We start from the raw sequence: 26,132 nt of genomic DNA, 5'->3' as shown, positions 1-26,132 counted from the left end.
GTGTGATGCGTGCACACACGTGCCAGGCCATCACCACAGGCTGAACCAAGCACTGCATTGTACTGTCCTACGTAATCCTCCCAGCATCCCCATGAGGCAGGTCACATTTTCCTCCCCACCTCACAGACAGAACATCAGTCCTGCCCAGACCATACACGACTCACGCTCCCGCCACACCATGACCCGTATTTTAAACGTTCTCCAGCGGCTCTCCAGGAGCCCACAATCAAGCAAGAGAGACAGAGTGTAAGCAGTAAGTTGACTACAGACACTCTTCAGAGTATTTCTCAGTGGAGGTAGAGGGGAAAGGATTTGACTGTTAACTTCAGCAGTATGCCTGAAAATACCAAGCCATTAAAGCCAAGAGCAACGAGTACCAGTCACAGAACAGATGGCCACCGGTGGGAGGTGTGGGTGGGGCTGGATGGTGTTCGGGGAGAGGCTCCCATGTACCTCCCAGCCCACGATGGAGCACAGGTGGGGGTGTGGGCAGGTGGAGGGTGTGGGCGGGGCTGGATGCTGGGGGGGCGGGCTCCCACGTACCTCCCAGCCCACGATGGACACCTGCCACCGCGCTATCTTGTCAATGCTCTCCAGTTTGCGCTTCCGCTCGTTGATCAAACAGGCGACGTTCTTCATGGCCTCGTAGGCGGCCTTTATGTTGTTGTAATCACTGCAAAGCAAGGGGTTAATTTTAACCAGGTAATGTGCAACTGGCAAATAAGGACCCACAAAATAATATAACCCATGCAGACTGAATACTGACAGTCCAGGCGAAATGGCATTTCAACAACAGCCACTTTTCCCTTTTCCTTGTTCCTTCGTGAAGAGGCTACAGTCCACACAGCTTAAGGGGGCCGACCACATGCAATCCAGAATTCTTTGGAATAAGAATGTCATTCATGTCCCAGAAACCACAGTGAATGAAAGCAAAGGCCATGAGAAATGAGTTTGGTCCCAGTGACGATGGACTGTTTTCATTAATCAAGAAAGGGCAGGAGAGCCCAGGGAGCCGGCTGAACACTGCTGCGGCATCTCCCTCGTCGACACCCTCGTTCCTGGAGCTCTCCACACCGCATCAGACCACGACGCACCCCCTCATCCTCCCTGTGGCCCCGCTGACACTGGAGGTAACAGGAGGGCCCCAGCTGCAGCCCCGACCTGTACACGGGCTGCAACAGAGCGAGTCTGGGGTCGGGTCTTGCTCAGCGTTCACAACTGGGGACGTGTTAGCCAATCGCCCAGCTAATGAGCTAAGTTTTTTATTTTCCGCACTTCCCTGTGTCCCACGGGACAGGGTCTCCGGGTCTCAGTTGTCCTGAATTCCCGTCCTCCTGCACAGCTGGGATAAAAGCCTGGGAGGCAGCAGGCTCCACTGTCTTTGATGGACCAGACACAGCTAAGCTCTGCCCTGAGGAGGACCCCCCACCCCCGGGCAGCCCCCCTGACCCCCGGGCAGCCCCCCCACCCCTGGGAAGTCCCCCCCAACTCCTGGGAAGCCCAGACCCCGCTGTCTACAGGCAGGAGCAGAGCAGGAAGGAAGGATGCAGTGACACCGGGGTGGGGGCTGCTGGGACAATGGAAGCACCCCCCTCAGCTCAGGTTCCAGCAGTGAAGACAGTGTGCAGAATCATGGTACTTTTTTTCTACAAGGTTTTCTGTGCAATTCCAGAAGAAATAGAGTGTAATTTTTTTTTTTAATTTTACTTTGTTTTCCTTCAGACAAGGAAATTGGTTTTTTGTCATCTCCTTTGAAATGCTTTTTTGGAAACAGCCAAAATGTCTAAGTAATGCCTCGTAATGAAAAAAGCCCTTAAAAGAGAAAAATTAAGTTTTAAGGAAGCCCTGCCTTCCCAGATGCTCTGCTTCTGCGTTCTCTTACTTACTGTCTCTGGTTCCCCATCCTGGTGCCTTTTTAGTGTTTTCCTAAAAATTTCTCCAAATTTGTGACTCGCCTGACTTTGCTGTTTTCTATCAAACTTTTCTGATGTTTCCATCAGAAAAAGAAAAAAAAAATTGAGCTCTCTTTCCTCTTACCTATTTCAATGAATTATTTTCTCGTCTCCCTTTCATCCAAATTCTCTGAACTGACATTGTTATCTGGGTATGTGGTTCAGCGACCCAGCTCTTCCTCTTTCTACCTTCTGATCTAATTGTAAAGAGACCCCTTTCCCAGCCCTGTCTCAGCAGGAGCCCAGGGCAGAGGACAGAAGGTGACCCATCCCCACCCCACCCCTGCCTGGAGCCAGGTGCTGCCCTGGAGAACACGGCTGCTTTCAGGGCAAAAGTTAGACGTTAAAACCCCTCTGCTGCAGCAAATGTCCTCTGGGCACAACCCCTCTCCCTGCTCCCTCTTCTCGCTAGACTAGACCCCCTCCAGACTGTCCTTCCCCGAGCTCCAGGCGGAGTGAGAGCTTTGTGCGGAGACACGGATGACACAGACGAGGTCTGGTTCTCTTCGACAACAGTCAGCTTTGTTCTAAGACCTTGTGGGACAACGGCCGTGTCCGCACAGGCCTTCCAGCTGTGGAAGGCTGGGAACATAAGCCAAGAGCCCATGCCTGCTGGTGAAAGCACCAAGCAGCTGGGCCCTAGGAGGGGACCTTCCCCCACAGCTCGGGAAGTGGGCGGGCCTGCTCCGACACTGACTGGGCAGATCACAGCAGGGCCAGACGTTCCCGCATGTGCGGGAAACGAGGACTTGCTATTCAGTAAGCAGAGGGTAACCTGGGGTTCCCTCAGAAGGATTCAGGCACAGGGTAATAAGCCCCAGAGGGAAGCAGAGCATTCAGGTCACCATGATGAGAAGCCCTGTGCTCGGAGCCAGAGGGAAGGGGGCTGGGGAGGGGTAGTCGGGAGGCAGAGCGAGCACCCAGCTGGCCCAGAAAGGGCTGAGGGCCCACCCTGACCTCGGTAAGATGCGTCCCCTGAGCAACTCCATTCACGCACCACGCCGTGACCTTGAGGCTCCCTACTCTTTTTGAGTTCCAACTTTTGTGTGTCCTCACCACTCTGTAAAGCCATTTTCTGTTGCAGAATATAATACAGTCGGCCCTCCATATCCAGGGCATCTGCCTCCGTGATTCAACCAACCGTGGACTGAAAATATCCGGAACTTTCTGGAATTTTTTCCCCAAAGAGCAAACCTTAAATTTGCTGCTTGCCAGCAGTTACTTACATTGCATTTACATTGTATTTACAACTATTTACATGGCGTTTACATATCATATTAGGTGTTAGGAGTAATCTAGAGAGATTTAAACTCGCTGGGAAGATATAAATACAGAGCCATGCTCTGCAGGGCACTTGAGCATCCGTGGGTTTTGGTTCCCTTGGGGTCCTGGAACCGATCACCACGGGTACCTAGGACCACCTGTGCCGACTGCTCTGAGGGTGAGATGCTGTGAAACAGCTTAAGGACAAATAAGAGGAAAGGACATATTTCTGAAACTGTATTCATGCTGGTCTATTTCTCGCAACTGTTTTTATTAACTGAGTAGCTACAAAAGAGTAGCTATTCATAAAACCTATGCTGATCAGAAGGACCGACAACATAATAAAAATCCCCCCGTGCTCCTGACACAGGTTAAGAATCACTTTTGTATTTTAGTATCTCTACAAAGGGATGCTGGGAGCCTCTGCAAGGACCCCATTCAGCGGTCAGCCACCTCCAACTTCCCCAAGGCCTGGAGGCCGCGGCCGTGGGGCCCTCACCCGTGCGCGGGCGCCGTGTACTTGAGCAGCTCGGCCAGCTGCAGCGGGTACTTGCAGATCTTCTGCACGGGCGTCAGCAGGAAGCCGTCCAGGGAGATGTCGATCATCTGCTGCAGCAGGCGGCAGGCCTCGAAGAAGTGGCGGTACCGGCCTTGCTTCATCAGGCCGGCCAGCTCGGCGCAGGCGCCCGGGTGGTTGTTGCAGTACTCGGAGTAGATGGCGAAGCCCTCTTGCTGCGAAGGGGAGGCTCGGCGTCAGGCCCCCGGGGGCTCTGGGCCGCAACAGGGGCCAGCGACACCCAGGCCCCCAACCCCGGGGATGGGGCTTCCGGGCCGGAGGGACCCACTGAGCTGCGACAGTTCTCCCCAAATCAGCCTCCTCCCCGGGGGTGGGGGCACGTCCAGACACCAGAGGTGGGGGCTGAGTGCGCATCCCTTCCACAGAGAGGCTGCGTCGGGTGCAGGCCGCGCCCCAGGAGCAGCGCCATCTCTATCACCCTCTGAGTCACCCCCGCATCACCCTCCTCACCCTGCCTGATCCGAGGGACACGGGACTGCTGTCCTCCCTCCTTCCTGGTAGAAACTTCTCCAAGGGGACCAGGAGGATGTGGGACCCCGGCCCCCATCCACAGCTCTCATCCTTCACCCGCCGACCCCTCCCGTCCCCTCCGCTCCCTGACTTCCCCGCTCAAGGCTGCCCTGTCCTCCCCCAGGACTCACTCCCAAAGTTCCCTGGATGCCGCCCCTGCCCCAGTGGCCCCTTCACAGCCATGCACCTGCCTACACCTGCACTCCCCTGGCTTGTGTCCTGCTCTGCTCCCTACCCGGCCGACCTCTCTGGCACCACCAGGCTCCAACTCCTATTTCCCTATAGGATGGTTTTCCTAACTCACTTGCTCACTCTTTGACTGGAAACCTGGAGACAGCTCTCATGCTGCTTTCTCTGTTCCTTGTGACCAGTCTTGTCTATTTGTCTCCCAAATCCCATCTCAACAGATCCCTCTTTCTGTGCCTCTAACACTGTCACCCTCGCCCAGAGGCAGCGACACCCCTGTCCCCAAGCTACACTCTCCTGCCCTTCATGGCAAGATCCACTCCACAGTCCGGCCTCAGCTGACCTCGAAGCATCCCACCGATGACCCCTCTCCGTGAATCTCCCACTCCGGCCAGATGGGTCTGTTATAAAGTCCTAAACAGGCCGAGTGCCCTCAGGGGCCCACCTTCCCACCTGCACAGCCACCAACCACGGAAGCATATTGTTTCCAGCCATTTAGCGGCGACCCACACCGGGGGCCCGCCCGGGGACCACCTGGGCTCAGTGCCAGCCCTGCTGCCTTGGTGGTGGGGGCTGCTTGTCACTGCTATTGTGATCACTGTTACTGCACCCTGACCGCTCTGGCTGGGGGTAAACCTCCTTCCTCTGAAACCTGTCGTACTAAAAGGTGGCAGCCAGGCATCGTTCAGCGACGAGCTCGGGCCGGCCTCACGACAGCGATCCAAGCAATTACTGCCTCTCCCCCGACCGCCAGCGTCCCTGGGCCACGCGCCCGGCCTGAATCAACATCTGCCAATTACCAATGTGTGACCCGGGGTCGCTCACTCTCTGGGCTTGGGTTTCTGCATCTGGAAAATGGGAGCAATTATCAAACCTACCTCACAGCAGAACGGGGGCTGATATAGGAAAGCCCTGAACATAGATACCTAACAGGTCATCATTAGCAATTATGCCAAACACAACCCCTAGCTCCAAACTGCATCAAGGTGAGGAGGTTTTGAATAAACGGACTTGGGGTATTTAGGTAAAGATTAGCCACAAAAACCAATCAACTTAATCTGCAAGTGACAATACCTCCACTGGACAGGAAATTAATCTGGCACTCAAAGGAATAAAGAAGACAAAGGAAGCCGGGCAAAAAGGACTCTTTCTAGTGGAGAAACAGTTCAGAATTATTTGACCGGATGTTACTTAAGAGAAGTAAAGGGTGACGTACGTGTTGAAGAAAGCAAGATCCGATTTCGCTGAGATGAGGTTCCTCTTTATTGTACTGTTTCTCAAGGTCTTTCAGGAACATTCTTTGGAATTTGTAAATATCTTCGATGTTTCCAAAGATGGTGCTGAGCTGCACAGCGGTGAACATAGCCGTGTGCTTGCGACACTGTCGAATGTAGCCCTGCAGCACGGAAACAGACTCTGTCACGTCAGCTTGGAAGCTCACAGACATCACATACCTGAGTAACACAGGCTTCGGGGCCTAAAGCCGTGGCCTTGGCGTGGATCTTAGCTAGAGACAAGGATCTGACCCTAGCGGTCCCCGCTGGGCTAATACCTCCTTGACTGCGACGTGCCCTCAATACTTTAAAAACAAAAGGAGAGAGAAAAGGTACGCGCGGGTGGATTTACAATCCAAGGACCCGTGTAGAGTTTCCAGGTGACACTCATGAAACAGAGAGCTCGCAGTGAACACCAGTATGGTCGCCCGTGCTTTTTCGAAACTCTCAAGGTAACTGTTCTGCCACCTCCAGTTCCACTTCACAGCTGGGAAGGCCCGTCACACACAGACGGCAGCCCCGCAACGAGCGGCTCGCGGAGCAACGCTCACAGTCGGGGCAAAGAGCCGGGGGGGCCTTCCCCGAGGACTCCAGCGCCACCACTCTCTGCGGACGGCACGACTCTGCGCGTCGTAACCGGGGGAGGCCTGCACCAGTGAGGCACCGCTAACCCTCTGTGCGCCGGGCCCCGGCTGTGCGCGGCTCGGGAAGGTTGTGGAGGGAGGAAGGGAAGGCCGTAAACACATGGAGTAATTATCCCCCAAACCTGCACCACGCGATCACACAGACCGAGCCGACCACACGGCAAACACGGACCACTGACTACTAACAGGCTCTCGGCTCCAGGCTCCGGGGCGACTGTCTACACCCTGACCCCACCACTCACTTCTCTGAGCCTCAGCTCCCTCGTCCACACTGGGGGGAGAAGGGGGCCTTCCCGTGAGGCTCGTGGGGGGGTTACCCCCGTGGAGGGACGCGCACAGCCGTGGGCAGGCTGATGAGCGGTGACTACTTCCCCAAAACGCTGCTTTAAAGGGACTCCCTAAACGGCCTGTTCACAGAGGGAGAGGGCTGCTGCAAACGAGCCAAATGTTTGGGTCTTTATCTGCCGGCCAATCCAGTCTCCGGGGTCGGGGGTGCAGGGCTCTCACTGGGCCTGCCTTTGTGCTGAACCCGCTCAGCCGAACGGGAATGCGGACGTCAGCATTCACCGGGGACAGCCAGAATGACTGGACGGGCGCACGACAGAGCAGCGGGTCACTCGCTTGTACGGGATCCAGAAAAACGGAAACCATCACGGGAGACCATGCTGCGGGGTGGGGGACCACACAGGGCAGAACAGGGCCTTGGGCCTCCCCAAATGACACTCATGCTCTCTGTCCATGAGGGTGACTCAGGGTCTCGCTGTGTGTCAGAGGTCAGAGGTCAGAGGCAGCGGGCTGTCGACTGTGACCACTCTTCGGCTCTTTGCAAAGTCAAAGGCTTCCATGTAAAGGTGCCTGGAGTTATGTGCTCCGAAAACTCTGGGCAGCTGGGTCCTGGAGGAGGGCTGGCCGCCTACACTCACGGGGTGGGCCAGACGGGCGGGCGGGGCGGGGGGCTCTAGACAGACGTGTGACCATGAGGGCCTGCCCACGGGGACTGGGCGCGGCCGGGTCGGCATCTCACCTCGCAGATGTCCCTGAGGTGCTTGATGTACACGCGCTCGGTGCTCACGATCTCCCGGATGACGTTGGTCCTCATCTGCTGCTTGCTCTCAGGGTGCTTGTGGCGGTTCCCGCCCGCGTCCTCCTCCAGCTCCTCGCCCGGGGTGCCGCTGGAGCCCTCCGACAGCTCCTCCTGATTGACCCGCAGCTGCGGTCCACACGCGACAGGTGAGCAGAGGGGCCTGGCAGTGGGCCCCCTGGTTTTCTGCCCCCAGGACAGTCAGGAGGACAGCAGGGAACCCCGCGCCTGCACGCGGCCGGCTGAGACCACAGCCCTGTGGACAGCCGCCTCGCCGACCCCAGCAGAAGCTCCCCACCCCAGCCGACCCTCGCCCAGGTCTGACTTGGAGAACACACTTACTCTGACGAAGCTGGCAGGGAACCAGGCCTCCTTCTCCTCACTGCGGCCCCACCACCAGTCCTTGTTGGAGGCCTCCAGGACCTGGATGACGTCGCCCGCCTTGAAGCCCAGCTCCTGGTCGTCCATGGTCACGTGGTCCCACAGCGCCTCGGCGCAGACCACACTGCCATCGCTGATCAGCTGAAACGGGGTGCCCAGCGCTCAGTGCAGAGCCTCATGGGGGACCCTGAGCTCGCCCGGCCCCCCGTGCCCACACCTACGGATGTCAGTCAACTCCTAGCGTTTCGTGTCATGTGACACGAACAGAGAGATGTGCTCTCGGGAGACGAGACCCAGGCGGGCTCCTCCACCTGCTCCTGAGGGAGACCCCAGGTCCACTCATCTGCGTGTCAGTCATCCAGCAAACGTCAGTGTCTGAGTGTCCACCCCCAAAATGGTCTCTGAGCGGCCAGAGCCATGCCACCAAAGGTTATCAGCCACCCTTTCCTGCAAGACCCTCATGCAGAACTCGCTCTCCATACTTCCCTGGCAACCTGCACAGACTTGCATCTAATGTTTGGTTTCCTGCAACTACAGAGGACACAGCATGACGTCTGGACACTTAACAGTTAATTTAAGCTCACCCGGGAGCCAGCCGGAGGGGTGGAGGACCGCACGTCCCCTCAGCTCCCGGGGACCCCGCTGCTCCTACAGCAACGGCCGGTGACACTGATGGGGCTGGGTCACACTGAGAAGGCACACTGCACACGCTCAGTTCGCAAACCCCAAAAGCCAGAGATGCCTTCTGGAAAAATTTCCATAAAAAGGGCTCAAGACATGGCAGAAAGAACCCCAGAGCCGTGGCGGGAAAAACGTAGTCAACGCCAGCTCTGCCGTCTACTGGCAGGTCAGTCAGCCTCTTAGTCTCCGAGGGTTTGCTGAAACGCAGATAATAACTGAAATGTCCACCCCCCAGGTCGGCTGTGAGATCCTCACGAGGCGGCGAGTGCAAGGGAGGGCGTTCCATAAGTGGAGACGCCCCCTCCCAGCGCCATGACTGCTGCTCTGATGGGGAGGGTGCATCTCAGTGACTGGCAAGACCCAGGCCCCTAGGCCGTCCATGAAAATGCTAGAAAACCAAACTGTTCTTCCAGACCAGAGTCCCAGGTTTACAATGTGTTCACTAAGAAATAATCGGTGGGAAAAGTTCGAATGGACTCTGGACCCAGAGCACCGGGGCCCCGTGCTGGCCACTGGGAGTGGAGCCCCGGTACCTCGTTGATGGCCAGCTGCTCGCCGCCCGGCTGCAGGTAGCGGGGGTTGGCCCGACAGAGGTCTTCATAGCTGAAGTCCTCCTCACTGCCGTTGTCATCCACTAAGGCCGAAGACTCCGTCCCTCCATCTGAGGAAACTGCGAGAGAGAGAGAGAAGCAGAGTGCTCTCAAGCCACGGCCAACCTCACAAGTCTGACGACAAAACCCAGGGCCTCTGAGAGCGTCCCCCCGAAGAAAAGTAACCGTTTTTATCTCACCCAGAATGCGGTCATCAGGGAATGCCTACCCATCTACGGAACCAAAGGTAGAAGGGCGGGGGGAAGTGTTACAGTAAGTGAGCAGGCGGACGTTTCAGAGCCGACCGCCAACACTAACACACAGGGTCACCTCCTGTTTTGTGAGTTAGGATACTGAGTGAACTGTGTGTGATTTACTTGGAAATTTGTGCTCCAAAGGGAACATAAAAGACATAAACATGGATAATATTTCTAAGAAATGTGTCGATAAGCTTAAGGACGAAGAGAAAGTGAAAAATATAATCATTCAAAAAAAAAAAAAAAAGTGTCTGGCGTCCATCACGTCCCTGCTGCTAAGACCAAAGGTGCCGAGTCCTGTGTGAAGCCTGGGGGCCCCGCCTACTAGCTGCCCACATGTGAAAGGGCGGGGACTCACAGCGTGAGAATTAGGAGTTCTGCGGCACGTTTACCAAAACAAAGAAAGACCTCTTGGGGGTAGGCGTAGCGTTCTGGACGGCCTGCCCTGGCACTCAGGGCGCCTCTCCTGGGACAGTGGGCCACTGTCACCAGCGCTCCTCTGTCATCGGCATTCCTGGTGAGGAGGGCAGGGAGAGGCTTCCTGGGAGAGGACACCTGACTGAGAACAAAATGCAGCAGGATTTGGGCACCAGAGCATCTAACAAAAAGGCTGAGGCTGGAAAGCAAGGTGAGGGCACGCTGTGGGGAGGGGGTGCTCTCAAGGGTTAGAGCAGGCAACAGGGCTGCCCTCATAGAGACTGAGTTGACGGCGTGATGGGTTTTGAACCGAGGTCCAGATGCTGCAGAAGGAGCAGGTGTTGGGAGTCACAGAGGCCTGGCGTGGACTCGAGCCCTGGACCTAACCCGGCAACTTCATCTCTCTGAGCTGCACATCCTTCTGCCATAAAAACCAGTTTCTTTTTGGAGACTTAGGTGAGCTCACGTGTGTCGAGGTCCTGGCACCCCTGACGCACACTGGGGCTCACTGGGAGGAGTGACTGCAAGGACGGCCGTGGGCTTGGTGGGCCGGGTGGGGGGCAGGCTCTGGGCCCAGGGACACCAGCTGGGAGAAGGTGGGTGCACTGGAGCGGGCGGTACCAGGGAACGGCGGGGGAAGTGCAGGCCAAGGATGTGCAGGCCGGGCTGACGACACGAGTCACCAGGAGAACTAACGGGAAGGGGGTCAGGGGAGAAGTCCCTGGGGAGGGGGGAGGAGGATGGTTTGCGATGGTGGTGGACGGTGCTGTGTGTCCTGTTTCTTTCAAGGGCCTGCGAACCTGAGTTTCTAGTAACTTTACCCTCAGGCGACAGGTCTAGTTTCCAAATTGAAGAACTTTCCTTTTTTAACGAGATGTTTTCTCTTCTTTATTTTGTACTGAGTCTTCAAGATCTGATGTGCATCTTACTGACAGCCCACCCCCTCTGGACGGGCTGTGTTTCAGGTGCCCGGCAGACACCCGCGCAGCCCAGGACAGGCCCCAGCTCTGCACACCAGGCCCCCAGGGCTCTCCTCCGGCCCCTCCCTCGACGCCCTTGCTCTGGACGCAACACCCCTCAGAGATGCGCCCCAAGCCAGGTCTCTCCAGGGCCCATGCTTTCCCGCAGCCCGGAGCGCCCCAGCACCCGGGACCCCCACACCCAGCCAGTTCGGTCCTCATCAGACCCCTGTGAGCCCAGGTTGGGGGGCTGCCAGCCGCCTCCAGGCTTCTCCCTCCTCAGGCCCTGCCTTTACTTGGGTGTTTCCCTTCTGAGCCCATAACCTCCTTTAGAGAAGAGAGGGGGCCTAGTGTTTTATCTCCAGCACCTCGCATGGCACCCAACATACCGAAGGCACTCAATGAGTGGACTGCAAATCGGCGGTGAGGAACCTGACGTTCCCAGAAGTCTATTTATTTATCTGGGCGACACAAGGGCTGGGTGGAGGCGGGGTACACACCGGGGTCTCCCTGACGCCCGGTCAATGGTCAGTTCTCATCTCAGCCAAGAAGGTCTCCCAGGACCCTGTCTCCACCACCCCCGAGCCACCCTGTAAGTCACTTCCAAGACAAACTTGAACCACTGGTTCCATCACATTCACCAGAAACCACGCAGGACGGATGCATCACGACAAAGTCCTGCTGCAATCCACCCCACCCTAGTGAGACAGCCCGCCTCCCACCCAGAGCCCGCCCCGCTGGGCGACCCCTCCCGTGGCCCCCCGCACCCAGCGTCCCCCCCTCACTGAGTGTGTGTTTGTTGTCACTTAACATCTTCACTGGCAGACCAGGATCCGCGCGGAGACTTCTTGTGAGGTCGTTAAGGTTCACTCTTTCTTTTCCCTTTTGCAGTGGTGACTTTGTCATTTAGGGGTGTTTGACATGGTGTCCAGCTACTACGAACTCTCCAAATGTACTTCAGCAAAATTAGGAGAAATGAACATATTCTAATAATGAAAGAAGAACTTTACTCAGTGAATTCCCTTCCTCCCTGTCTTCCTTTTGTTCTAAAAAATACACAACGTTAAATCAAGTGTCCTGGCCGTCTTTCAGGGCAGAGTTCAGCAGTGCTACGAATACTCAAGCCGTTGTGCAACCAGTCTCCAGGACTTTTTCATCTTGCAAAACTGAAACTCTGTCCCCGTTAAACACTAATTCTTCCTCCTCCCTCACTGTTTGGCAACCGCCTTTCTACTTTCAGGCTCCATGACTTTGCGTGCTTTGCACGCTGCGCGTGAGTGGACTCGCACAGCTGCCCTTCCTGCCTCGTTATGGTGGAGGTGACATTCCACCGTACGCACAGACCAGGTTTTCTTCATTCATTCCCCTCCGAGGACCTCTGGGTTGCTCCTGCCTCTTGGCTGCTGTGAATGACGACACCACGAACGTGGCGTGCAGATGTCTCCTCGAGCCCCTGCTCTGAATCCTTCTGGAGGTGCTGGGTTGTGTGGTGACTCTATTTTAACTTTCCGAGGGGCCTGCACGCTGCTCTCCACGACAGCTGCCCCATTCTCTATCCCCGCCAACAGCACATGGGGCTCCAGTTTCTCCAGATCCTTGCCAACTGTATTATTATTTTTTTGTTGAGTAGACAGGTGTGGAAAAGCCATTTTTGGAAATGATCTTGTAGACACTGAGCACAGGCTGTTGCCGAGTGACATCGGTCTTCAAACCCCGCCCTCCCGGGCAGAGTAACATGAGGGCAGACGGGCTGTCCGAGGGGATGGCTCGGAGGTCAGAGTGAACGTGCACACGCACGCTGTGTCTGTGCCACAGGCTTCCCTCCAGTGCCAACGTCACTGTCACGGCCAGCATCCCCTGGAAAGGCCGTCGCCACGGGTCTCACGGGGACTCGCTGGGTGCCCGTCCCCCTTGGCACCACCAGCCCCCCCCCCCACACACACAGCCCCATCTGAGGACTCAGCCTCCGATCTTTGCTGCCTTCCTGGACGCGAGCATCAGGCCGCAGATGGCGTCTGAGGGAGCCCCCGTCCACGTCCCCAGCCTGCAGTGGCTTCAGGAACACTCCTCGGGAGAGAACCGCATGCCTTCTTACAGTCAGGACTGGTGCAAACACACGAGAGAGGGCGAAGTTTTGTCAAAGAGGCCAACGGCGGCAGTGCCCACACTCCTCAGGAGGGCGACAGACGTCCTTCTGCCCGAGCCCGGATTTCACCTCTGTGAGGGGCCGACACCCGACAGCAGCTCCTCCAGGGGAGTTTTCAGGACAGGACCCGTCGAACATCACCAACAGTGCAAACTTCATCTCACGACACGTGCGGAAGGCGGCGGCCTGATGTGCGCTCACACGGAGCAGGCCGCAGCCCGTGTCCTGGTGGGAGGGCACCAGGCCTTTCCCGTTGGGCTTATTTTTGCACCCTTAAGGGTGTCTGATCGGAGTGATGGAATTTCAAACGTGCACGGCCTTACTGGGGTCCTGGCTGGGCCATGTAAGAGGAGGCCCTGAGCCATTCGAGCCTCGGTTTCCCTTGGTAGCGGAGGGCCCTGTCCCCTCTCGCCTGTCTCTTGGACGTTCTGTTAAGAGGGACGAAGAGCTGGCACAGGGGGCGTCCTGCCGGGCACTGAACGAGAGGGCGAGGCAGGTGAACACTGATCACCGAATGGGCAGAACATCCTCCCCACACGTGCGGCTCCTCCCCGGGGTTTTCCCACGGAAACACAGGTCACCAGGGAAATTCCCGCGCTGAGAATCATCTGTTAAAAATACATGTTTTAGGAAACCTCCTGCCGACCACTCAGACTTCCTCCAGCTGGAAAGAAGCCCTTCTCACTTCCCACCTTCAGAGCAGAAGCGGCACACGCGGGAGGGCCGTGCTCAGAGCCCAGGGCAGCCCCCTCCAGGCCACTGCGGTGCCGCTGGAACCGCCCAGGTCCCTGCACTGAGGGCGACTGAGTGGGACAGACGCATCAGGGAGGGGGGAGGGGCAGGGGGAGACGGGCCCAGTCACAGAGTGGCCTCCAACGTGGCCGCCCGTGCCCACCAGCAGGATGGGTGTGGAGCCCCAGGATCTCTGTGCTCCCAGGGCCACAGCGGCTGGCCGGCCCTCGGCCTCCAAGCAGCTTCCAGGTCCTGGAAGTTCGCCTGCTGCCCGGCCTCCGGCCCAGACCGGGGCTACGGCTCCGGGTCACTCGGTGTCCGGCCGCGAGCCCTGGGCTTGACGCTGGGCTTGTCCTCGGGCGTGTTTCCTCCTCTTGGCAAGCTGCTGCCCCTCCCTGGCCCTGGCTCTGACCGCGCTGCCCCGTCCATCACGGCCGCCCCGTGCCTCTGTCCTCGGCCCTCTCCTCTACCTGGCCGCTCCCTGGCAGCTAGAGCTGGTCTCAAGACCCGCCCCAGCACACACACTGGCTCCCAGCCGCTGCCCCCAGCCCCAGGCTGGCCGCACACACCTGGAGCAAGAACCCATCCGGTCCCACCGCACCCCCGGAATGCCCTCCCGGCGCGCACCAGGCACCGCGCTAAGCGCTTAGCATAGATCATCCCCTCTGAGCCCCGCAAGCACCCCGGAGTCCCAGCTGCCCATCGACACGGGAGGCAGCTGCAGCCCAAAGCGGCTGAGTAACTGGTCCCAGCGGCGTGGCAGGGACGTAACCCCAGGCCTGCCTGGCTCCAAAGCGATCCTGCCGTGCACCTGCCGGCGTCCTGGCCTCCCTGGGCCACAGCAGCCGGACAGAAGCCCCGCCCGGCCGCCCCTGGCAGGAGCTTCCTCCCCCGAGCCGCCAGGCCGGCCCGGAGGTGCCTGCACAGCCCCGCCCTCTGCCGCCCACCCAGGCCCTCAGACAAGACGGGTCCCCGCTCATCAAGCCCTGCGCGTTTCCACAGGCTGGTGTCACTGCAAGTTGGTGAAACATTGCACTTGCTGTCATTTCCGTCACACACACACCTTGCACAGTGTGTGTGTGGAAGTCAGTCCTCAGAGCACACGGCACCCACGGGAATGAGACTCCAGCAGGACTGCCTCCTCTCTTTGCAGCCAAGCTCAACAAAGGCCCTCGGGGCTGGGGCCCGGGAGCCTTAGGGGCACACGCTGGGAGGGGGGCTGTGCGGGGCCCCACGTGGAAGGTCTGAGCAGCTGCACGTCCTGGTGACACCAGAGCATTCAGCTCTACACAGAGGCTGGGCCTGGCCTCCCTCAGCCTCCATACAAGTGTAGGAGGGAGGCCCGGGAGCCGTGCCCACCTAGGACAGAGGAATGCCAGGGGCGGCTCCACCAGGCTCAGCAGCCACTGGAATAAACACACAGGCGCACCCACCGGCCGGGTCGAGGCCAGCTGGCCTGCATGCCTCCCTGCTGGGCACCGGGGCCACTGGGCCCGGTCACACAAGTAACAAGCACGGCCGCTGGGCAGGCAGGTCCGTGTTCCGAACGCAGGAATCACTGGGCAACTTTTTTCCCCCTTTTCCTCAATTTTGGTTAGTGAGATGGTGTACATGCTGGTCCTGTTTTTTTTTAATCCACCAGAAGCAGAAGCCCTAACCACGTTCCCATCTACTCTCAGCCAGCACGGGGAGCCAATCAAAACAAGGAAGTGGCACAAACCACACGCTGCTCTGCTCCGGGAGCCCCGCTGCCTCCGGCTTCACCCACGATTCTCATTCATTCCAGCCTGAGCCACTGGCATTGACTTAAGGCAAAAACAAAGACTTTCTGCAGCATCTTACTGCATCCACGGGTGGCAGGCAGCTAAAATGCTGTGTGTGAATAATTTCTTTCTCTTACTCCTTGTAAGAACACACAGGTTACAGTTTGTAACTAACGAGTGTGAAAGCACCACCTTCTTTCACACTCAGGCAGGAACCAGTCCAGCTGGAAACACTCACAAAAACACTGAGAAGCACGGGTGGGATAAGGCACCAGGCGATCACGGAATCGGGGGCCCCATCACTTCTGCAAACAGTCAATGACATCCTTCAAAAATCAGTTGTTACCCTTAAACGTCACACACCCCAAATTAGCAAGTAACACTGTTATGTGCCCCACAACAGGGATAAGCTCCTGTGTAAGGAAAGTTCATGTCAGAGAAGCAAAAACCGGCCAAGAACCAGAGCCATAACTCATACAGGAGAGCCCACACTTGAATCTTACTGTTTTCTGTTTCACACCAACTGCGATGCCATGACCACAACCGGTTTCCCTGATTTACTGCGTCCACACCTAGAACTGCCCTCAGGACATGGGACCAGGACGAATGAACTTACACACACACACACGCGCACATGCCCCTGACAAGCAGCAGCAGTAGAGAGAGAGAGGTCTGCAACTTGCAAGGAAAGAGTGGAACAGACAACACAGCCAGATGCGAGAACTCGTTCTCGGGGCACGTACCCAGGTGGAGGCTTTCCAGGCTCCAAAATCTTGCTACTTCCCCTCTAGCTACCATCCTTCCATTTGAAAAACAGCCACGTTCAGAGCGGGGCCAGGGTGTGACTGAGCATCGCGGAGAACGGCTCGGGCTCTGGCTGCGGAAAGGGCAGAAATCGCTTATTCACTGCTCTGCCTCCGCGGGCGAGCCTCCCTCCCAAGCCCGCCCGCTGAGGCTACAGCCCCAGACGGCGGCGGCCAGGGCGGCGGGAGGAAATTCCTAAAGCAAAGCCAGCCCGCGTGCCGGCCTATCAGACGCAGCCGAGCCTCCTCCAGGTGGGAGAGGGGCGCCCAGAGCCTAAAGGCACCTGTGGGGGGGAGGGCGCAGCGCAGGGGTGGAGTGCCTGGGTTAGCAGAGTCCTGGGTTCTGTCCTCAGTACTTCCGTTAAAAAATAAAAATAATCATAAATAAATCTATTCACCCAACCTCCCCCACATACACAAAAACAAAACAAAACAAAAAAGAAGAAAAAAAAAAAAGGCATCTGTCTCAGGGGAGAAAAAGCAAAGAGGTCACTCAGTTTAAAAAAAATGGAGACTTGCTGGCAGGGCAAAAATTTGCGCTCTGATGTTGCACTACATTCACCATTAACTTGTGAAATCACTTTAAAAGAGGGATTTTTGTTTAAAAAATATATGTGAATACGTGTGCCTTTCACTACATGAAACAGGCAAACCGTTACTATATAAAATGTCCTCTATAATGAAGAAACTTGTTTTTTTTTAAGAGGCTCTCACTAGATGGCCCAGGTTGTTTATTTCCGCTGTATTTTTTGGTATTTTCCACATTACGATGAGCAAGTAACATTGTGAAACGCCAATTATTAACAAACAGCGTGCGTCCTTCAATTTCCTCATGACAGGAAGACGGTGACTTTTTAACTCTTGAAGCAGTGAGATCTGATGTGCAGAATAGGCATCGCATGGTTGGCTCCCAATAAATGCTTAAAAAATGAGCCCCGGGAGTGACTGTACCGTCCATGGTGGGGGACCCTGTCATCGCTCAAACCTCCGGGTGCGCAGGGTCTGGCCAGCACGGTGGGGACAACTGGACACAAACAACCCTCTCAGAGCTCCGGAGAACAGATTCCAAGTTTAGAGCAACCCTGGCACTTCATGGAGGAGCAAACATGACCTCACACTGCAGCGCCTCTGACGACCTGAGGTCCTCAATTCGGCGCCGGCTCGGGGAGCAAAGCTGCGGCGACGGCGCCACGCTGACCACGCACTTTATCCGAGGCTCTGCTCCCCTTGCACTGTCCGTGGCTACGTCTGCTGACTCGGTGCAGCCACCTCACATCCAGCCAAGGCTCCAACAATCCACAATGAAGGCGAAACCTGCACTCCCGTGCACCCCGCATATGCATACACACACACACACACTCACAAAACCTGACCGGCTTCAAATCTACCCCTTGCAAGTATTTTTTAAAAATTATTTAAAAGAGTCAACATTTTTTTTAAAACAATGGACAGGCAGTTCATTCAATAGGGGTGTATCCATTATTTCAAAAAGGTAGTGTTTCATTAAATGACAGACTTAAAAGACTCCTTGAAATCATTTTCCAGAGCAGACCACTCTCCGAGGTTAAGGCTTCCTATATCCCACGTGGAACAGTCGTGCAGTAACAGTCCATGAAAAATGTTTGACAACCAACTACACCTACCTCCCGGAAACCACGTCCAGGTACCGACACCTGCATCACTTTAACACAGAATTTCCCCTTCTCATGTGGCCACAAAACTCCCTTTTTACAATAACGTGTATTACTACCCCAAAGTGTGGTCCAGAGACCCGCAGCACTGGGGGGCCCGGGAGCTGGTGCAGATGGAAGACCCCAGGCCCCACCCAGGCCTGCGGAGCCGGAGGGCAACTCTCACCAGACCCCAGACCCCAGGACACTGAAACGCACACTCGGGTTTGAGAAGAGTTGTTCTAGGCAATTCAAAGAACTCTTGGCTGAGACAGCATCTTAGATGCCGGCATGAATTTTTTTTAAATAATAAATTCAGAAACTATTGAAGACATGGCATCAAAGAGTAGACCTGGTTTTAGTTAGAAGTGAATGAAGATGTTAATAAAGAAGCGAAAGGCTGAATTTGAGACACAGAGCAGTGAAACGTGGGTGCCACTTCTGATACGTACCCTTCCTGACAAAGCTTAAAGCCCAGCAGGAGGTAAACAAAACCCAGAGATCTTTCCTTTTCCTTTTTTTTTTTCTTTTTTTTTTTTTTTTTGGTTAAAACTGCAAGTTTTCAAAAAGAAAAAGATCTCTTGGCCACACCTCCTAGGCACGGTCTTAACTCGGGGCTGGTGCTCACGTCCACGCTCCACGGGCAGCTGGCGCAGAGGACAGCTTCTGTTTCCCAGGGACTTCTCCTAAATCCAGAGATGAGGTCAGGGCACTAGACTAAGATGCTTGGAATTTTAGGATCTTAAACCAAAGGCATTCACTAAGTAAACTTACTTTACTGCACACACACTCAAAACAAAAATAAAGATAAAAAGAAGGGGAAAAAAAGTAAATAATCAGACAAAAACTGCATTTAAAATGAGACATCCTCTCAAAGAAAGCTGACCCAACAACCCTTCTAAGGTATTTTTGGAAGAAGCTACAGAAAAGGCTTGACTTTTAGCTTTGAAAAACTTTTTAGCGATGAGAGCCTGTATTTACCAGATCAGGAAGAACACTGCCACAGACACCTTAAGCATAGCTGAAGGAAGTCACCCCCCTCGTCCCCCGTCCCCACCCCACTAATCTATTCTCCACTACAGGGCCAGAACTGGGACGTCACCAACGCTGGCAGCACTGGAGAAGGAAGCAACGGATTAAGCCCCATAGGAAAAGTGGAGAAATTCAAATTACACATCAATATCAAACACTGAGAAACCAGGGAGGACAGAATAAAAGCTGGAAACATGTGGGGTGCTGGGTCATTTTTTATTCTAAGGAAGTAGAAATTACAGCTATTTAAGACCCCCGTACATTTGCACACGTAGTAGTGGAAGAGAAGCCCCCAAGGAGGTGAGTGAGCAGTGGGACCTTAACCTCAGGCCCGTGGTCACTCCTCTGCCTCTCCAGGAGGTTTCCGGGATGACCAGGTGGTCCACAAGGGTCCATTTAGCTCCAAATTCCTGGACTCTTCTTAAGTACCACAGGGCAGAGACTCTCACGTGACCACCCTCTGATGCTGTGCGGAAAGATTACCAGCCCCGGTCATCCGCCCAGCAACCAGAGTTTCCCAGCCTCCTCGGTGTCACTGGAGCAGCAACCTGCCTGCACGGCACAGAGACGGCCTTCACCTGGGGATGTTCTAGAATGTTCTTTGGCCCCCACCACCACGTGCTACAGGACAGGCACAGGAAGGCAGGAGGTCCCGAGGACAGAGCCACGCTCTTCTCTGGTGCATGGCTGTGATCAGTTTTAGAAAAATGAGCTCAAGGCTGGGCCCAGGTCAGAACCGAGGACGCCCCGCCTCGGCCCCACCGAGCCCCGGCCCACACCCCACACCACCCGACCACCCGAGATCGAGGGCAACAGGGCGAGGGTTGTGTGTGTGCTCACTCGCCCCCGACGCTGAGGCGGCCGCACTTCCTCCAGCTGGAATGCGGGGTTTCCAAACAGGAAGCAATCCGCTACAGTGGCCAGCAGTCACTGCCACCAACGCCCCGTCCACCAGCAGAAATCGCCTGGTATCCAGGGGGATCCCTTTTCTTTTTCAAATGGATTTAAGAGAAACATTATTAATCAACAGGGCCCGGCCATGCCATTTTCCAGAGAAACATAAGGAAACAGAACACAGACACTGAACGTGACACAGCGTTTTCTACACGGATGGCCGGACAACCGCGGACTCGGGCTCAGGGAGCTGCTGCTCGCGCTCGGCTAAGGTGGCCTTGGGTCTTCCTGAGCCTGTTCGGCGCCTGACTCCCCGCAGACGGGGCCCCAGCACTCAGCCGCACAGGAAGCCCAGCGCGGTCACAGGACCGGCGGAGAGAAGCGCCCCCGCGCGCTCACCGCAGGGGATGGGGAGGAGCCTCCTGCGCCCCGGACACACTCGGCCAGAAGGTCCTCTCTGGGCGCCTCGGGTGGGCGCCCCCGGTGACCCCGCCCCGGCCCCGCCTCTCCAAGAGCCCTCCGCAGCAGACACTGGCCCTGGGCTCTGACTGCAACTTGCAGACCAATTCAGAAACAAACACAGAAACTGTCCTTCAAAAGCAAAGGCGCCACCTCCACGTTAAGACCAAGACCTGTTCTGTCTTCTGTCAACGGCTTGTGGGGTCTTCGTCCTTCAAGGCCTGGTGCACATCTCACCTCAGTCTCTGTTTATCCATTTGTCTTGAATCCCCAGGACGGAGCGTATTTCAAGGCTAACAAGAGCAAAATCAACAACGGATGAGTTTCTCCCGTTTCTTTGTTTTAATCAAAGGCAATTATTGGGGTGTGGTGGTCTCAAAAACTGGCAGACAGGTGTACCTCTCTGCACGTAAATGAAACGTGTTGTGTTTTGTGATGGAGAAGCGTGGTGTCTCAGGGGAGCAAGGCAGGCTTTCGAGCCTGCCTCATCTGGTTTCAATGCCAGCTCCACTCCCACAACTTCCATCTCTCTTGGCTGAGCAAAGGAAGAGCTGAGCCGGGTATGTTTCTAAGCCTCAGATTCCTCAGGGGCACCGGGGATGGGCACTTGGTGCTGGTTTGCTATGTGTTTATTAACTCCCTGGCTTTCTTCCTGACTCAATATTCTTTCTTTTCCTTTTCTCTATGATTTTTTTTTTAATTGCGGTATAGTCAGTTACAGTGTGTCAATTTCTGGTGTACACATAATGTCCCAGTCATGCATACACATATACTTTGTTTTCATATTCTTTTTCATTACAGGTTATTACAAGATATTGAAATAGTTCCCCATGCTATACAGAAATTTGTTTTTTATCTATTTTTATATATATATAGTGGTTAACATTTCCAAATCTCAAACTCTCAAATTTATCCCTTCCTACTCTCTTTCCCCTGGTAACTGTAAGATTGTTTACTATGTCTGTGAGTCTGTTTCTGTTTTGTAGATGAGTTCATTTGTGTCTTTTTTTTTTTTGAAATTCCACATATGAGTGATATCATGGTATTTTTCTTTCTCTTTCTGGCTTACTTCACTTAGAATGATGATCTCTAGGTCCATCCATGTTGCTGCAAATGGCATTATTTTATTCTTTTTTATTTTCTCTATGATTTAAAAAGATTTTTTTTAATTGAAGTAGAGTCAGTTTACAAGGTTGTGTTAATTTCTGGTGTACGGCACAGTGGTTCAGCCACACACACATATGTACCCCTTCTTTTCCTTTTAAAATCCAATATCTGCAACTTGGCACTAGACAGATGATATTCTGAAGACTTCTGTAACTCTGGTGGTTCAGAACGACTGGAACAAATTTAAGGTTTAGAACTGAGACTGTTTGAAATGGTAGACGATGACACTTTTAAGAGATTGCTGGAAACATGTTTAAAAAGTTTATGATGTTTTTCTGAGAGAGGAACTAGAGCACTGTGTCCCTCTAAAAAAAAATCTTGATTCCGGGCGAAGATAAGGCTGAGACAGCAGCTGAGACCAGTGCTGCCAGAGCTGAGGCACCCCCGAGGCTTGTGGGCACTGTGGTTGGAGGCGCCGCTGTCCGTCTGTGCAGTGTTTCTGCACACGGAACCCTTTCAAGGCTTCTAAATTCGTCTGACTGTGGAATCCACACTGTCTTGGTGCCTAGTCAGCAGGGAGGGATTTCAGCGCGGACAGGGTCACCTGCCCAAAGACAAGCGAACAGAATCATCCTGTGTCACAAAAAAATACAACCAGGGCCCGGGTTCCGTGGCGCCAGAGCATTAAGCGGGCTGGGGGCGTAAGAGGGTGCCAGGCCAGACCCACGCCCACACCTGACGTCGGATACTCCAACCGGCCTCCCGAGAACTCCGCTACCATCGTGCTCCGTAGGTGCGGAGCAGGTGCCGCCTGATTTTGTATTTTCTGATTTATCATCGAAAGAAAACTTTTGCAAAGCAGTTGCACAAAGAGATAAAGAGACAATAAGAAATCGGACCAAACGGTTGTATGGCGTGGTCAAAATCATCCCAAGGCATCACATACACACACGCACACACACAGACACAGACACACACACCCCCCTCAAGACCTGCTGTTGCTTTTCTTTTTTTAACTTTTACCAAAAAATTTAGAGGCATCTCTGGGTAATACTTCGGGGACCCCTGAGATAAGGCCTGAAATTTTGGGTCAGGAGAACCAACAGAAAACATGCAGCCGAGTTACTTTCTTCTTTCCTAACAACCTGAGTACACGCATTTCCAATTGGTTTAACCTTTTCTTGGGGGATACTCACACAGCATGTCGTTCCATATAGACGCCTGGTGTCCTAGAGCCTTACACATTAGTTAAGGGACTTGTCTAAGGTAAACTGCTGGCAGTGCAGCTGAGTAAGTAACTCGGACCGCTGGCTGTAAACATGCTCACTGCTCATCACGAGCCTTGTCCCCGGTGTCATCGATGCTTCTCTTAGTTTAGTTCTTTGCAATAATGGCCGCTGATATCCACTGCACGATGGCTGTGCACCAGGTCGTCCTGACACACCTGGGGGGCAGGCGACAGAAACACTTCCCATCACAGATGAGGACGTTAAGACTTTGAGGTTAAGTAGCTGGCCAAGGTCCCAGAGCTAGTTAACAGAGGACTGGGACTCAACTCGGCTTTTTTGACCCAAAGTCCTGTTAGTAAGGAAATTAACTCTCCTAACCATCATTAGAACAGCGTGCCGGAATAACCAATTAGCAGTAGAATCAACAACAACAAAAAACTGAAGGAAAGGGAGAAAATCCTATTTTCTTTGTTCTGACCAAGTGAAAAATCTGAGTGTCTTAATAAATTTATTAACTTCACTGCAAGACTTATCCAAAAATATGCTTCAGTAATTTCTTACAATGTATTTAACTGAAAAAAAAAAATCAAAGTTGAAACGGCATAAACCCTTACAATTAAATTTCCCCACTTCCTTAGTGTTGGGGCGTTAATCACATCGTAACTCTCAATCAAGGAACAGGAGCTTTCTGATGCAAACTTAACACGGCTATTTCTTTCAAAAATATTTAGTAAAAGTAAACATTGACACATTCATATTAATGAGCTTTCAAATACAGTAACATAAAATCACGACTGTTTTTTAACAGGTAGCAAAACAAGTAGTCTTTAACCAGCCCTAGCTAGTGGGAAATTTATGGGAAATTTTCAGCTATAAAATCAGAAAACCAACACAGATAAACAAAATAGATAAAACACCTCCTTGCTCACGCATGAAGCCTGGACTCCCCCACAACCTTGCAGCCATCAGCACCGAGCCCGGGCCCTGCCCTCCCACTGAACTGAAACTGTTTACCTCCAAACCGACAAGTTCCCAATTGCGGCTGAAGCCGTGGAAAATGCTGAGTGTGCCCGACGTGACCCTGGGCGCAGGTGACCTCGTAACCATTCCCTCCCTGGAGCCCCGCATCCTCTGACACCTGGACACTACTCACCTGTCTGCCCGTTCCTTCTCTCTTGTGGGTTCCTTTCCCTTTCCAGGCCGGCCAATTCAGGCCCTCCTCCCGTTCCATGCCCACCCTCGGTGATCACACTCCTTGCACCAGCTTTAAGAGCAGCCACCGGTTTGCTGATGACTCCCGGACCGTCCCCTCTTGGCTGGGCCTCCTTCCTCATCAGACCCTCGTGGTGCACGCAGCCATCCCACCCGCACCTCCCCCTCCACGCGGCCCCCCACCTGGTGGGCTTTTCTCCTACGCTCCCCACCACCTGGGCGTCATCCCCCAAAACATCTGGACAACTGCCTGACCGCCACATCTCCGTTTCTCCAGTGGAACCATCACGCCCCCAGTTCAGGGCTCTGTCCACTGATAAAGCAACTGTCTCCTCCTCCCGTCTCCAGGCAGGCCCACCGTCTAGCCAGAGATGTCACCGAACGCCAGCCTCTTCACCCCGCTCCACTGAAAGCCGTTCTGCAGCTCTGCTGCCGCAGAATAAAGCCTGGCTCCGTCGTCACAGGAGGCCCTGACCGGGCAGGCCCCTTCGACCTCCAGGAGCCTGCCTCCTAGGCCAGACCAGCCTCTCAACCTGCCCCGAGGCCCTCCTGCCCAGAGCCGCCCGCCACCTGAAGGTCCCGAGTCTAAAACGTCACACACGCATCCGCGCCCCAAAACACTTCAACGTAAACACACAAAAGGGCAGCTGATTCACCACCTCTGCTCTCACGCAGGACCAGAGGTCTGCGCGTGTGATCGTGGGCTGAAATTCTGCAGGTCACACCCAGCATGGTCAACCCTGACTTCCAGTTCTGGCTTTAGACTAATAATCAGAGATGCCTGTGGAGCGTTCTGACTACGGATTCCCTGGTTTTTCCTTTTTCTTTTTTCAGCTGTCAGTTCTCATCTAATCTGACAGAAAACAGTTTTTTAGCAATTCACCTTTACCAAGTCTCCTCTAAGTGGTCACTGTTTGTAGACGTGAGTCCTTTCAGTCTCTTGTTTACATTTAATTTGTTTATTCAACTGGACAAGTTCCATGACTATAGTAATAACCCCAACTGCCAGAGACTGGTATGGAGTCAGGCCCTTGACTTCTCAGGACAGGATCAGTTTTTTGGGGGCGGGGGGGGGGTCGCCCCGTGAAGAGTGCCCATGATCACGCGTGCGCAGCTCTGTCTGCACAGACGGACATAACTGGATGTGCACGCAGGCGAATTAAGAAAGTTGGTTGGTTTTCTCGAGGGCGCGCCTCTTCTCTGGCTCCCACTGCCCTGCATCTGTCCCCTCGGCCTGGAACACACCTCCTACAACAAGCTTACTCTGCCTCCCACCCACCCTTCAAGCCTTACCGCTGATGCTCTTTTCTGGGGGACAGCTCTGGACCCCCAGGTCTGACTCACCTGCTCTGTGTTTACCCCACCTCCCTTATTGCTCCAAGGCTTTGTGCATCTGCACACCACCCAGGAGGTTCCAGAGAACAAGCTGCCTGCCCCGGGCCAGCCAGCCTCTGCCACACAGTCCCACTTATAACAGGGCACATATAGGGGCACCAAGCAGGACTCTGTGGGGCCTTCCCAGGACAGACCCCTCCCCTGTATCGTGATAACAGTGTAGGATGCACATTTTCTGAGTTTTTCAGATGCTAAAACCACCCCCAAGTGGAAAAAATTAACTACTTGGAAGATCATGAGCGCAGAGCCCCCAGACCTTCTGGCACCTAAGGACCGATAACTACCGCCGCATGAAACAATCAGAGCACAGTGTGCAAGCTGATCACAGACACTGGGACTCCCCTCCCTCAGCTGGCCTTACAACGTGCTTTGCTGAAATCCTTCCAGGAGCTGGGGTTTGGGGGTGGGGGGCACAAGCCACCTGCACTGCTTGCTCAGCCCCACAGTAAACCTTTCTCTGCTCCAAACTCTGACGTTTTGGTTTATTTGACCTTGCTGTGTGTCGGACACATGAACTTGCAGTTGGTACACGTATACGTGTATACATGTGGGTATGTGATGCAACATCATAGAGATTTGTTATGTGGATCAACACACATGAAGTATCTCCTAAACCAAGAGCATATTAAAAGCCCAATTCAGAAAAGTTTCAGAGCACTTTGGACATTTCCTGAAACACCACTGTTTCATTATGTCCTAACGGCCCATCCTGTACAATTTCCTAATAATATTAAGCTTATCAACTTCATAATACAGGTGAGTACACTTGCTTTTACAACCAATACTAGTTCCTGAGTGGGGGAAAAGTAAATTAGCACACACATACGTCTCAGCATAAAGTCAAACGGAAGGGAGGGGAGTTGCAGATGTGGAAGCAGCTTCCCCCAAGTGTTCTTGGAAACTCCTGGGCCTGAAAGG

At 54.4% G+C, this 26,132-nt stretch overlaps 1 protein-coding gene across 6 annotated transcripts in view; it reads right to left on the bottom strand.

The window, feature by feature from the left end:
* The window catches only part of SPATA13 (spermatogenesis associated 13), a 137,050-nt gene that overhangs the window by 8,837 nt on the left and 102,081 nt on the right, over positions 1–26,132 (bottom strand). For 5 of the 6 annotated variants that reach the window (XM_032496438.1, XM_032496437.1, XM_032496436.1 and 2 more), the window contains 6 exons: positions 9,083–9,219; positions 7,830–8,009; positions 7,431–7,616; positions 5,705–5,884; positions 3,715–3,947; positions 544–673 (listed from right to left, as the gene is read on the bottom strand). In XM_032496438.1, the coding sequence (XP_032352329.1) occupies positions 544–673; positions 3,715–3,947; positions 5,705–5,884; positions 7,431–7,616; positions 7,830–8,009; positions 9,083–9,219 (1,046 nt within the window). Of the gene's footprint in view, positions 1–543; positions 674–3,714; positions 3,948–5,704; positions 5,885–7,430; positions 7,617–7,829; positions 8,010–9,082; positions 9,220–16,156; positions 16,584–26,132 lie in introns of those variants that run through there. The other variant, XM_032496439.1, reaches the window with a different exon arrangement.

This window comes from Camelus ferus, chromosome 14 (genome assembly GCF_009834535.1).
Source record: "Camelus ferus isolate YT-003-E chromosome 14, BCGSAC_Cfer_1.0, whole genome shotgun sequence".
Classification (NCBI taxonomy): Eukaryota; Metazoa; Chordata; class Mammalia; order Artiodactyla; family Camelidae; genus Camelus; species Camelus ferus.
The sequence above is the reverse complement of the archived record's forward strand: the minus strand, read 5'-3'. Positions and strand labels throughout refer to the sequence as shown.